The following is a 14,285-nucleotide window of genomic DNA, read 5'->3' on the forward strand; positions in this document are numbered from 1 at the left end:
TCTCAAAGATATTGGGTTATCATCATGTGTGGATCTGAAAACATGTTTGATATTAAAGAGGGGGTCTTCAAATTCAATAAACATAATTAACTTCTGTCCTACACAGTTTGGAAACCGCTACTCAGTCTTATAAGATGTGTTGGAGGAAACCATGTCATTGTTGAGAAGGTGGAGGGGCAGAAAGAGAAGATTCGAAAGTAAATCATAACTTTTTTCCATAAATTCTATAATTAGTCTCTTCTAATAACATCGAGGAGGTAAACAATCTACTTCCAATCCTTTGCATCAAAAACAGATCAGGATGAGATACAGACACATGTAGTGTGATGTCTCACAATTAAGGTCTCTCCAAAAATACATTTCAAAAGGAAGACAGTGGCTGAGAGTTAGGTTCTTTCCTTTGCATATCTGAATTGCATGGTGCTTAGAAAGTACTGTGTTGGAAGTGTGCCATATGGAAGAATAAAAAGGGGCACCCTATAGAACTAACTAAGAGTTGTCTAGGCACATCATCCCTTGAAATAGGGAATTATTAGGGAAAAAGGCAGAAGAAGCATATTTATTACACCATTAGGACAAATCCTTCTAATGCTTGGTATATATTTAACTGTACAATTGATATGTCATAAGTAACAAAACATGTCTAGTCCTCTAATAATCTCCTATCACCCTCGCTACACTCCCAGAAGAAGATTTACATCAAGTCTTATTTAAACCCACACTGAGGAAGAGGAAGCAATCCGTCTCTTCTGATTAAAATATAAATCTATCTTGAAACAAAATAATGGTACTCTTATCAGAGTTTGTTTCATGGCTTGACATTTAGTCTAAACTTGATTTACGTGAACTAACAGTTAATTATACAATGTGATGAAAACTTGGTAAAAGATGGAGGTGGGGCTTACCTTGAAAAAAATACATCTCCTGTTGAATGAGCTTTGCTTATTAAAAATGAAGGGGTCAGCCAGAAAACCCTGATGAGGTTAGCTCAGGTCAGAAGACTAGCGACAGTAGGTGTTCAGTACATAGAAACCATTGCCTCAGACATCAGCCCCTCATACTGGAGACCTGCACTTGTCTCGCTGAGAGTCTGGCGCCAACCTGAGTTCCACTTGATTAATTCTGCAGATTCTTGCTATTCCTAAAACACTTTCATGTTGCTTTTGTGTTTCTATCATACAAGACTAACTAGAACTAGGAACAATGAAAGAAAGAGAACGACTGTGGCTCCTAGGTTTACTTCTTCCTTTAAAATAGTGAAGTTTGTCTTCCTCATTGTCTAACCTTCTCTTTCTAGGACATTCTTTCTTAATTAAAATTACTACCCCTGTTCCACCAGTCGCCTTTTATATGATTTTGGGGTTAAAACTCGAACACTATACTGTTTCATCCCTGTCTCCCTTCCTCCATTAGTTAAACATTTTTAGGAGTTTTGGTTTATCCTTCAAGCATTTGTTGCAAATGCACGCACACACATGTAATCAACACCCATCATCACAAAGAGTGCTGCACAAGGACAGCATATCCTGACCATCACTGTCAGAAGATCTTCCTCATTTCGCTTAAACAGTCTTCCCTCGTCTTTTGTCTCTGTACTGCTCAAAATTCTTGATGGGCTCCACCATCCTCAGGATCAACCTGCAACTTCTTAGCATGGCAGTTAACGAGCCTCAACAATAGAGTCTTCATCTTAACCCATCTTTCCTGTTTTGTCTCCAACTACTTTCTCACTCAGCTCTCTTTCCCAGACAAGCTCTCCTCACCGTCTCCAAGCCCCCTCACTTTCAGCATCTGTACGGCTGCTGACACCTTTCTCTTCGCTCAGTGCGGTCTTATTCCTTTGTTTAGCTGTCATCCATCTTTCAAAGTCTCTATCAGTGCTCACTTCCTTGAGAATTTTAACTATAATAATCAGGACTTTCTTTTGGACTTACAGCACTTATTGGCTAAGAAATTATTTAGCAATTAACGACCCACTGCCTCAAACTGTCTCTTACGTTACTACTTTTCACATTATGTTTTCAGGTTTTGTTTTCTCAAGAATACTCCATGGCAATACTGTGCACTGAAACTTTTGTAAAGCTCAAGGAAATGCACAAGGATATTGTGGCAACATCATATTACCTTAAGGACTTCTAAATGCTTACTTTCATTTTCTGAACTTCACTTGCTGCTGACTGTCACTTTCCAGTCCCCCAAATAGGGTCCCTGCTAGTTCTGTGTGCACGACAGTAGCTGGCACATTAACCTGCATACAGAATTTGCTCACGGCTGCTTGTCAATCATTACTGACTCGCTGACTGCCAGTCACTCTTCTTGCCTCTACTGCAACGTGGAAATTAGGTATTAATAATGCCATGAATATTATAATGACATTGAATTACTAAATGATATAAGGGTCATTAAGTTGTGCTATTAAAAATGCTTCTAAGAAAAAAAATATTAGGTATGGGTGGACTCTTTTTCGAAATGACATATGTTAGTACTCTTTGTTAAAAAGGAGAGCTGTTTCCAGTATATTTTTTAAAACTTGATGGAAAACAGGAGATAAAATCAAATTAAGAATTTGATTTTTATATTTAGCATAAAATGAAATGGGAAAACTATCCTCATTTATAATTAAAATGCCCCACTAAACTCTCCTGCCATATAAAGCTATTTCCTACACATGAAAGAAAAAGGCAGTTTATTGATGCTTTATAATGTTGTATAGATTCAAGATGTTTTGATTAACTAGAATAAGGGATTAGGGCAGCATTCACCATGTGCCACTCTTAAAATAAAGGTGCAGATAACATGCAGTTTCTTACTTAAGAAAAAGCTTTCAGTTCATCCAACTCATTATTGTTAGCATACATGTGGTTACAAAATAAACAGCATGGAAATATTTATGACATATATAATTCAATCATAAATAAATTCCATCTAAGAAAATACAGACTCAGATTTTAAAAAATCAAAACCAAAGATCTCTTACATATTAAAATGCTAGATTTATTTTTTTCATATGTGGAAAACACATACTTATTCCAAATGAAACATAGTTATTCAAAAAATTTTTAAGCTGCTTATTACTTAATTTTAACATTGGTTTTACAATTTTGGAACGTCATTCTCCCCTCCTTAGGGGCTTTCCTCTATTCCTGTGTCAGGATATTGATACTGAAATGAATGGGAACTCATCGTTAGCAAAGAACTCACTGTGCCTCAGGTCTCTGGAGCTCAAGCAGGCTTTCTCACCTTCTGAGCATTGGGGACTGTAACTCAGTGCCATCATATCATGTCCAGCAGGATGCCAAATGATGCAAAGCAGTTATTAACCAACATTAAATTCTTACATTCAATGTCATCTCATTCATTCATTTGCTGGTTTGCCTATTCATTCAGAAAAGATTTACTGAGCCCAAACTTCTAAGGAAGGGACTACATAAGGCACAGGGGACAGAAAGCTGCATAAGGCAGGACCTAACGGAGCTCAGAGTCTGGCCAATGAGTAAAGCACAAATACCTGTGACACTGTGATAAACCCAGAAATGAAGGAAATAAAAAATATTACAGGAAGCGCGGATTGATTTTGCCTGACAAGAAAATGTGGGTTAAGCAGGGATGGCTATAAAGAAATGTGATACCTAAGTGGGTACTTAAAGGATGAGGTGGGTTTTAACAAGCATAGAAGGGGGAAATCAAGATGCTTCAGGCAGAGGAAGTACTGTGGGCAGTGTGCTCATGTACTGCAATAAGAGAAACGTGAGTGTGAGGTATAAGTGGTTAGAGACGAGTCCTGAATACAGGCTGGGTCAGGCTCTAAAGGGCTTTGAAAGTCCAGTAAAGGCTGATAACTTTATATAAAAAAGCAAGAGATAGAGTTTACCATGATTTAATGGTAAACCAAATATCTGACATTGAAGAAAACAACCTCAAAAAATCACTGGGGATCTTGATCATCTGAATATGATGAAAAATATGCTTCCTTTTCAATGCAAAAAAATGAGCATGTGTTGACTAAAGAAAGACTTAGAAACTTAAGAAATGAGAGAGAAAGAAACAACTTAGAAATCTGATATAAAACACTAACATTTGTTACGGCAAATTCTGCCTTCTTACTAGTTGGTCTAGTTGTACAATTCATTCCCAAAGGCCTTCAATTACTCCACATTGTCTACCAAATAAAATACATACATCTTATTTGGCATTTTCAGAACTTCATGGTGATAACCTCACTTATGTCTCCAGCCACATTTCTTTTAGCCATTTCTAGAATATAAGTTTCCTTGAGTCAGGGTCTATGGCATCCAGCCAGTGATGTTCAACGATGACTCCCAAACTGACATTTTTCCAACAGAGTTGAGTTCATGCCTATTTCAAGCTGATGACTGCATATATGCGTGTATGTATATGCACATTCTTTTCCTATACAGTTTAAGAAAATTAAGCCAAGTATAGGTAGTTCTACTAATTTTCAATTCTGTTAAACTATGTTAAATGAATCAGACTTACTATGCAGTGAGCCAACTGGTAACACTGACCCTAAAAACAGCTAATTTGCTCAGTTTTATAGACTTAACGCCTCTATAATGTTTTACCTAGTGTAAGATAGAACTCGGATTCATTCGTGAAGAACAAATAATTGTCATTCAAATCTCATAATACTCCAACGGGAAAGGGAGGCTCCAAATGGACATTGTACTTTTCAAAGCAGACTGTCAGAGTGGTGGTAGAGAAACCACTCATGCTGGACACCTTGATATCTAGGCACAGGGTCTCTGTCACCTTAAAGCAGATAAGGAGACAGTGTAGAACCACAGGTAGCACAGGTGAAGAGAGATCTGGATTCAAATCGTGGCTCCATTTGTCAGCCCTGTAACATCATGTAAGTCACTTTACCTCTCTAAACCTCAATTCCTTCATCTATAAATCAGAATAATTATGCCTATCATACACGGCTATTTTAAGGAGTACATCTTCATTCTCCTATACCTCCTCCTTCCCCTAATGATAATAACAGAAGTAATAAGAAATATTTTATTGAACATTTACTAGAAGAAACTGAAGTATAGACAGGTCAGTAGCTTACCCAAGGCCCCACCACTATGTGATAATGAGGTGATACAGATGTCCAGTGCCTTACACGTGGTATGTATTTCATAAATGGCAGCTGTCAATTTTACTACCACTACCATAGCTTCTTCTTTGACTGCTATTGCTACTTTTCTATTACTATTTACGATGACACCATAGTATTCTGAAGGCAGGATCTCCATTTCTCATGTTTGCTGTTGCACGGCCATAGCATAGTGTTTGGCATATCAACACATTTTATCCAGTGAATTCAAGACTTTTTACTGGTGGCCTAGGACTTCTAGCTTACATCCTGAACCCTCTGTTATTTCCTCTCTTCAACCCAGTTCACTTGGACATCCTTTGGATTTACAAAGTCCCTGGAAGTTAGTTGCTCACACACCCTCCCAGTGGGGATGGGAGACGGTCATTGCCCAGACGGTCATCCTCCAGCAAACTAAGCAACTCTCGTCTTTGGGTGCTGCTTTAATTTCCCTAATTCCTGTACTATATGAATCTTTAGTGCTCTTAAAGTCTAAGGCTTGTTCAAAAATAGATTACCTACACATGACTCTTTTATCTTTCTAAACAAAAGAGAACATGAAAATATATACGCCTTTAATTAAAATATGCTTAAAACAAAATTAAAGGTATCGATTTCTTTTCTGTAATAACTATTTTCACTAGAATAAACACATGCTAAGTAAATAAGACACTACATTCATGATTCATAGCAATGAAAGAACACTTAATTACTACATTTTGTCTCCCAAAGTAGATTTTTAAAAATCTTTCTCATGCCTTTGTGTCTGTTAACACTTGGCAAGAGCAGTGTCTTGAGGAAATCTTTCTTCATTTCAGAAATGGCTTTGACAACATAAAGCAAACCCAGATGGCTTCTGAAACTGAAGTTTTTGCAAAGAGCACCTGGTCGATCAGTCCCTCAATAGTGGTACCGTTTATTTTAAACAACTCTTCCAGCATTTTCCCAGTCATTTTATAATCGTTGCCATCTCCGTACCTGTTTGGGCTGTTCTGTCATTAGAAAGAAGCAGTGTATTGTGCCTTCAAAACTACAAGGCTTACCGATGCACCGAGAGCCATCTGTTGAGGTTACATATCCACGTGGACAAACGCAAAAATAGCTTCCCACGGTGTTGGAACATTCGCCAGTTTCACATATCCCAGGAATGATGCTGCACTCATCAACGTCTAATCAGGGGAAGAAGGAGAAGATGACTGAGAAAGGCCTTCATTAAATAGCTTTTAAAAGGGATTTTTTAAAAAGAGTATGAGAGCACTCATGGTTGATTAGGTCAGATCATATAACCCTGAAGATACTCTTGTTTCAGGCCCTAAAGAATTTCTCACACATATCTATGGGAACTGAGATGAAAGTAAACTCCCATGGCAGTAAAACAAGGCCAACTAAAGCAAAACTCTATATCCTTTTTTTTCCCCCAAATGCAATTTAAATTGGAAATAAGTAAAGATGTAAATGTTTTAGTTTCCATTCTACATCAATTAGGGAATTATCCTACTAGAGACTTTAAAAAAAACACGTGCATGGATGATATTTTAAAATATGAAATAACTACATTTAAAAATGTATAGCTAATTTTCACATTAATTATTTGAACCAATGGAGGGTGGCAAGCACTTTTCTTTTTCTATTTGGCTTCAGGATACGTTTTTGTACTTACATGTGAATATCGGTATATTTGACATTCTGGAAATTAAGTTCAAACCTAAAATAATACAGTAAAATGGCAAAGGGCAAACTTGGGTGGCTTTGGGAAGTGTCCAGTTTTCCTATTGTGCCTCCCTGCACTTATCCATTCAGTTTACTCAATGTTAGGACTAGTCTACTCCCGTTCACATTAATGAAAGGTCTGCTTTCTTTTAAACTGTCCCCAAACCAGAAAACCTGGCCATTTATATAAGCTTTAATGTACTTTTCTTTTAGTTCAATAAGCAGAGAGAGGTGGAAAGTCAACAAAGCTACAATTAGGTACACTGGAAGCTACTTGTTAATACATTTAAAAGGAAATGAGCCATTGTGAGGAGAATCCAGCCACAGATGCCTGGGAGTTAGCTGTCCTTTTTAAGGAACAGAGCTAGCAAAGATCAGTGAATACAGGGAACAATTATAAAAGCCATAAGCATAGATGATTACTGAAAAGTAAACCTGAGCTTTTAGTTTTGTTTTAGATGCATATATATATATACACACACATATATGTTTAAGTGTATCAATAAAAAGCAAAGGAAAAATTATATGCTAATTGTAAATACAAGGAAATAAATTTTAAACCCCACAATTAAAGAATGGTTGACAATGCCTTTCTTAAATTCCTCTATTGCTCTATTCATCCTTTTTTCCCGCCGTTTACTGACAAGTCATTCTTGCCTACAAGCTGTATCATGAAATAACTATATGCCTGTGTCTTCTTGGAAAGTTCTTAATAAAAAAGTTACCAGATTCAGACTTTTCTGAAATAATATCTTCATTAGAGGCTTAACAGTTAGCCACTGAAGGCACAGTGGTACAAATCATAATCAATTCCCCTAGAGAGCTCAGAATTCTAACATGAATTGGTTACATGAGAAGCAAACATATAATGTGGTGAAAGAGTTACCATCAGATTTAATCCAACAAAATGAAACCATATGTGCAAAATTAGGGTCTGCTGCATCCTGTGTTGCTATCTTAGTGCAGGGCATCTTAATAAAACCGAATGTGGATTCAGAAGAGAAAGGAAACTAGAACAGCTATACTCTAATCACCAAATAAACTGATAATCACTTCTAGATAAGGAAGACAAAAAGAAAAAGAGAATAGCACACAGTAAAGCAGCAAGCACTACAAAAGTGAAGGACCAAAACTTTCCTTCTGATCCTCTTATATCCAAAGTTATGACAACAGTCAAGGCACTTATGGAGCCCAGGATTGATCCAAATTCTTAAAAATTAGGAATCTTCATTTAGTCCTTAATTTAAGTATTTACTCTTATTTTCAGCCATTTCCTTTCATAATAAAAAACTTCTTTGTGCTCTACTTCCAAATAGCCTCCTGACAACAAAAAGAGTAGAAACTGAAAGATGTTTGACATTTTTCTTTTTTAAGTGGAGAAAAATAACCCTGGAACATAGAAGAACACATGGAATGATATTAAATTTGTGGGTTTTGTGTTAAATATTTTATTTTACAAAAACTCCATGTTTCACAATTCTCCTTAGAATTAAGTTAGAACCTTGAAAAGTTAGCTTCCAAATAATTATATGTAAAAGGTTCCCAGTAAAGTATTTAAGAATTCTATATGAACAATAGGAATATTTTTCATTTATTTTTGGGCTAGGCTCCCCCTCAAATTTTAATAATTAAAAAATTTGGTGCTTTGTGTTTTTACTGATCAAAAAACCCTGCCTTTCGATGTGCCCAATATTTATTCATCAATTTAAATTTAGTGTTGACATTTATGTTAAGAAGGATACGTGCATTTAGCTCTTCTGTAATAATAGTTTTTCAAGACCATACGTCACAATCAGATTTGGAAGTAGTATCTTCACAAATACAAAACATACATTGCCTATGTAGGTACAAACAAGTAAGCCTAATAGGGACAAGTCTATTCACAGGAAAAGGCAGTCTTAATGGGAATTCATTTCATTCACGTTCTGCATACCTAATATGCTTCTGTCCATCTCCCCTTGAACTTTTTAAAAAACGTTTATTTATTAGTTTGGAGGCTTTGGTCTGTAATAGAAAAACTGATCCAAACTGACATAAACCAGAAATTTAATAGCTTGCATATCTGGCAGTCCAGAAGTGGCAAGGATTTTAGGGTTGTTTTAAGGCAATGTCTCTTGCTCGGCTTCTCTGAGATCTACTCACCTATCTCTCCTCTGTGCTTTGATGTCATCCTTAAGGCTGACTTCCCTGATGGAAGCAAAATGGTTATAGCAGTCTTAGGCTAGATCTTTGACTGGGATATCTAGTGGAGAAGAGAGGGTGTCTCTTCCAGCGGTTCTCTTCTAAGAGGAGGAGAACTTTTTCCCAGGAGCACCCAGCAAATCTTCCCTTTTCTCCTAATATCCTGAACTGAGTCACATGCTAACTCTTTTGAATGATTCCTCTAGCCAGGAAAATGTGCTCATTGACTTAGGCCTGGAGTCCTGAACTAATTACTGCTGCAAGTGGAATACAGTTAGCTTTAGACTAATAAAAAACAATGAAAACCAAAATAAAAGCCAAAAACAGTATGGGTGAATACAACTGAAAATACAGCATAGTTGAACAATGGAAAGTGTACCAGTACGGTTGGGAAACTGATGAAGATAAGCTTAGCCAGTCAGCCATATGCTGAATCCTGAACCCATATGAGAGCTTTCCCAAGAACTTTGGCTTTTTTTCTGAAATGATTTAAGGTGTCTATGAAGAGGTTTAAATTAAACAAGAACATTTCACAAGCAAATCAATATTTCAGAAAGATAATCCTTGTGTTTAATGTAGATAGACAATAAATAGTCCAGTGATAAATGATGAGAGCCTGAAGTAAGCTTTATGATGAGGGAGAGAACTCATATTCAAGAGATTCTAGAGGGAGAATTCAACAGGACTTTGCCACTAGATAAATATCTCAGACTTCTGGCTTGATTGAGAAGGGAGCTAATGGCAGTGCTATTAACAGGAAATGGGATACAGAGGGAAGAACACATTTTGAGGTTTGGTTGAGTTTGGGACATTTTGAACAAGACATTTTGAAGAGAAATAGGCAGAAATTCCAACTCTTCAGCTAAAAATTTGAAACTCAGTAAAAAAAAGTAAGGGGTAAAGATGTATATTTGTGGTTTATCATCGACTCTGCAGATTGCTTTTGAAGTTGTAGCGATAAATGAGATTTCCAAAGAAGACACATAAATGAAAAGAATTGAATTTAAGGAGGGAACTCTGAGAATCACCACCATCCAAGGGAAAGTCAAAGGAAGAGAAGCCAGTACAGGAGACTGGGAGGAAGAATCAGGGAAGGTAAAAGCAAGAGTATGATGACAGGATAGTAAGGAAGAACTCTGTCAAAAAAGATGGAGCTTTAAGTGTGCCATGGGAGGGTAAAGAAAGAGAAGGATTGGAAAGTGTTTGGTAATTTGAAGAAGTGGAATACAGGTTTTTTTTGTTTTGTTTTTTTTTAAAGGAAAGTAGATCTAAGCAAAACCATCTGACAGATTTCTGACTGCCAAACCACATAACCTCATATTTGTCAACCAACATTTACAACATTCACTGTAACTCTTACTCTAAGCAGAATATAATGAATAATTTGGTAAGTAGTGCTAAGTGTGATCTCAGATATCACTGAATTCTAAGAACATTGCCCTAGAGATTCTGTCAATTCCAATATTTACATGTCATACATAAAAGCAGTCCATGTAACAATTATGTTACAGAGAACTTAGAACAAATAAAATAAGAAATTTTGTTTAAAAAAAGTGCTCATAGAATATTTTCTTTCCATCCCATGCCAAGGAACCACATGTATTTGGCATATTGCATATAACTTTTCTTTTGGTATAGAAAAAAAGTAAATATTATTTCTCTTCTATGTACACTGAATTTTTATTAATATACTATTTGAAACTAGGAAAACTTACAGCTAAATTTTAAATATAATAAGTTGCTATTTCAAGCTTTTATAGAGACAACAGGCATTTTCAAAATGATAAAATAAGTTGTAATGGAAAAGTAATGTTTGCTTTACCCTTTTCAGATATTGAAAGGATAATGTATATCAATTGCACTCAGAATTTCACTGTATCTTTATAAAGAGCTTTATAAAAATATAATAATTGCATGGTAATACAGCCATCCACCTAAAGTACAAAATTCAACAATTTTTGGTATTTACAGGGTTGTACAACTGTCACTACAATTTAATTTTAGAGCAATTTCATTCCTGCCAAAGTAATTCCACCCCATTAGCAGTCACTCTCCCTACCTCCCTCTAAGCCCTAGGCAATAGCTAATCCATAACTAATAGATTTATGACTTATAACAGCTAACCTGTATCTATATATTTGCCTATTCTGGACATTTCATATAAAGGAACCATAAAATATAAGGTCTTTCATGACTGGCTTCTTTCACTTAGCATGATGTTTTCAAAGTTCAACCATGTTGCTGCAAATGTCAAAACTTCATTCCTTTAATCGCTGAATAATATTCTATTGTATGGATATACCATATTTTAGTTATCCATTCATCAGTTGATAGATATTTGAATTCTTTTCAATTTTTGGCTATTACGAGTAAAGCTGCTATGAACATTTGAGTACTACTTTTCTCTGGACATATGATTTCATCTCACATGGTATGCACACCTAGAAGTAAAATGGCTGAGTCATATGATAACTCTATATTTAACTTATTAAGGAACTGCCAAATTGTTTTCCAAAGCAGCTGTAATATTTAACGTGCTCACTTGCAATGTATGAGGATTCCAATTTCTCCACATCCTGCCAACACTCATTATTACCTTTTCTATTTTAAGGATGTGAAGTGGTATCACATTATACTCTTGGTTTGCATTTCCCTAATGACTAATAACGTTGAGCACACTTTAACGTGCTTATTGATTGCTTTTATATGTCTTCTTTGGAGAAATATCTATTCAATTACTTTGCCAGTTTTTAATTAAGTTATTTTTCTTTTTAAAATTGAGTTGTAAGAGTTCTTTATATATGTCCCATATCTGATACATGATTTGCATATAAATTTCCATATGAACCTTAGGATCAGATTGTCAATTTCTGCAAAAAAGCCAGTTGGGATTTTGACGGGGACTGTGTTGCATCTATAGGTCAATTTGAGGAATACTGTCATCTTAATATTTAGTCTTCCAATCTGCAAACATGGGATATCTTTCATTTAGATCTTCTTTAACTCCTTTCAACAAGGTTTTATAGTTTTAAGTGTACAAGTCTTTCACTTCCTTTGTTAAATTTGTTCATAAGCATTTATTCTTTTGGTCCTATTGGATGTGGAATACTTTTCTTAGTTTCATTTTCAGAATGTTCACTGCTAATGTATGGAAATACAATTCATTTTTATATGTTGATATTCTATAGCAGCAACCTTGCTGAACTGTTTACTGGGTCTAAATATAGCTTTTTTTTTTTTTTTTTTTTGCAGTACGCGGGCCTCTTACTGCTGCGGCCCCTCCCGTTGTGGAGCACAGGCTCTGGACGCGCAGGCCCAGCGGCCATGGCCCACGGGCCCAGCCACTCCGCGGCATGTGGGATCTTCCCGGACCGGGGCACGAACCCGTGTCCCCTGCATTGGCAGGCAGACTCGCAACCACTGCGCCACCAGGGAAGCCCTAAATATAGCTTTTTAGAGGATATCTTCTCCACTTTAGTGGATACCTTACTCATTTTAGTTGATCCCTTATCCACTGAATGTGTGTCATCTGCAAATAGTTTTTCTTCCTTTCCAACCTGGATACTTTTTATTTCCTTTTCTTTCCTAACTGCCCTGGCTAGAACCTCCACCACAATGTTGAATAGAAGTTGTGAGAGTGAACATCTATTTTATTCCTGATCTTCAGGGAAGCATTGATTCTTTTGCCAGTTAGTATGATGTTAGCTATAGTTTTTTATATATGTCCTTTATCAGGTTGAGAATGTACCCTTCTATTCCTAATTTATTGATCATTTTTATCATGAAAGGGTGTCAGATTTTTTTCAAATACTTTTCCTGCATATATTGAGATGATCATATGGCTTTTGTCCTTTATTCTACTTATATGATATATTACAGTACTTGATTTTCAGATGCTGAACCAACTTGCGTTCCTGGGATAAATCCTAATTGATAATGATGTATAATCATTTTTATATGTGGCTGGATTTAGTGTGCTCATGTTTTCTTGAAGATATTTGCATCTACGTTCATAAGGAATGTTAATGAAAATGCTATTAATTCTTCATAAAACTCTCAATTTTCTCTCTTTAAATCAAATAAATAGATTTAAATTCAGCATCTACCATTCATTCATGAACTCATTAACTAATTGCTGATTAAAGTCCTTTGTCATATAACATGTATCAGCCATACATAATCTCTAACCATCATGAATTTATAATTTATTAAGTAGGTAAATTTAAAACAAGGCATGATATGATTGATTCCACCATATAAGATTAACAATATGCTACTTCAATTTAATTATGAGAAACAGGAAAAGTTCTTGGAGGACATAGTAGTTGATAAAAGACCCTAAAGAATGGGGCAGAATTTAAACAGGCAGAGAAGATGGGAAAAACTATAAGCCAAAAACTATGGATGAGGAATGAAGACTTTCCCATGAGCTGCGGGTATTTATAAGGAGTAGAAGATACAACTAGAAGGTTAGAATGACATTCTCAAGAATCTTTTCTTGCTCTGTAGCAACAAGGAGCAACTGAATCACTAAGCAGGAGAAAGGGAATAAGAATATTACTTTTGGGGGACTTCCTTGGTGGTCCAGTGGTTAAGAATCTGCCTTCCAATGCAGGAGATGCGGGTTCGATTCCTGATTGGGGAACTAAGATCCTACATGCTGTGGGGCAACTAAGCCTGCATACTGCAGCTACTGAGCCTGTGCACCACAACTAGACAGCCCGTATGCCGCAACTAGAGAAGGCTGTGTGCCACAATGAAGAGCCCACATGCCACAACAAAGACCCAGCACAGCCAAAAAGAAAAAAAAAAAACGGATTATTACTTTTGGCAATGCTTTGTGCCAGTGTTGATAAAGAAGAACAGTGCTAGGGTAAAAATGGGGTCAGAGGCAGATATGGTCTAAGCTCCAGTTAATGAGGGTGGGACTAGGAGAAGAAAGAATAAATGAAAGGGAGACCTTCAAGATGGCAGAGGAGTAAGACATGGAGATCACCTTCTTCCCCACAAATATATCAGAAATACATATACATGTGGAACAACTTCTACAGAACACCTATTGAATGCTGGCAGAAGACCTCAGACTTCCCAAAAGCCATGTGAATGACAAGGTCTTGGTGCCCCGGCCGGGTGTCAGGCCTGTGCCTCTGAGGTTAGAGCCGAGTTCAGGACTTTGGTCCAGCAGAGACCTCCCGGCTCCACATAATAGCAAACGGCGAAAGCTCTCCCAGAGATCTCCATCTCAACACAAAGACCCAGCTCCACTCAACGACCAGCAAGCTTCAGTACTGGA

At 36.5% G+C, this 14,285-nt stretch overlaps 1 protein-coding gene across 2 annotated transcripts in view; it reads right to left on the reverse strand.

Moving 5' to 3' along the window:
- FBN2 (fibrillin 2) overlaps positions 1-14,285 on the reverse strand; it is a 285,484-nt gene that overhangs the window by 113,790 nt on the left and 157,409 nt on the right. The window contains exon 8 of one of the 2 annotated variants that reach the window (XM_067731630.1): positions 6,145-6,270. The exons of the other annotated variant lie outside the window; for it this stretch is intronic. Coding sequence (XP_067587731.1) covers positions 6,145-6,270 — 126 coding nt within the window. The remainder of the gene's footprint in view (positions 1-6,144; positions 6,271-14,285) is intronic. 2 annotated transcript variants of the gene reach the window in all.

Source organism: Pseudorca crassidens, chromosome 3 (assembly GCF_039906515.1).
Source record: "Pseudorca crassidens isolate mPseCra1 chromosome 3, mPseCra1.hap1, whole genome shotgun sequence".
NCBI classification, from domain to species: domain Eukaryota; kingdom Metazoa; phylum Chordata; class Mammalia; order Artiodactyla; family Delphinidae; genus Pseudorca; species Pseudorca crassidens.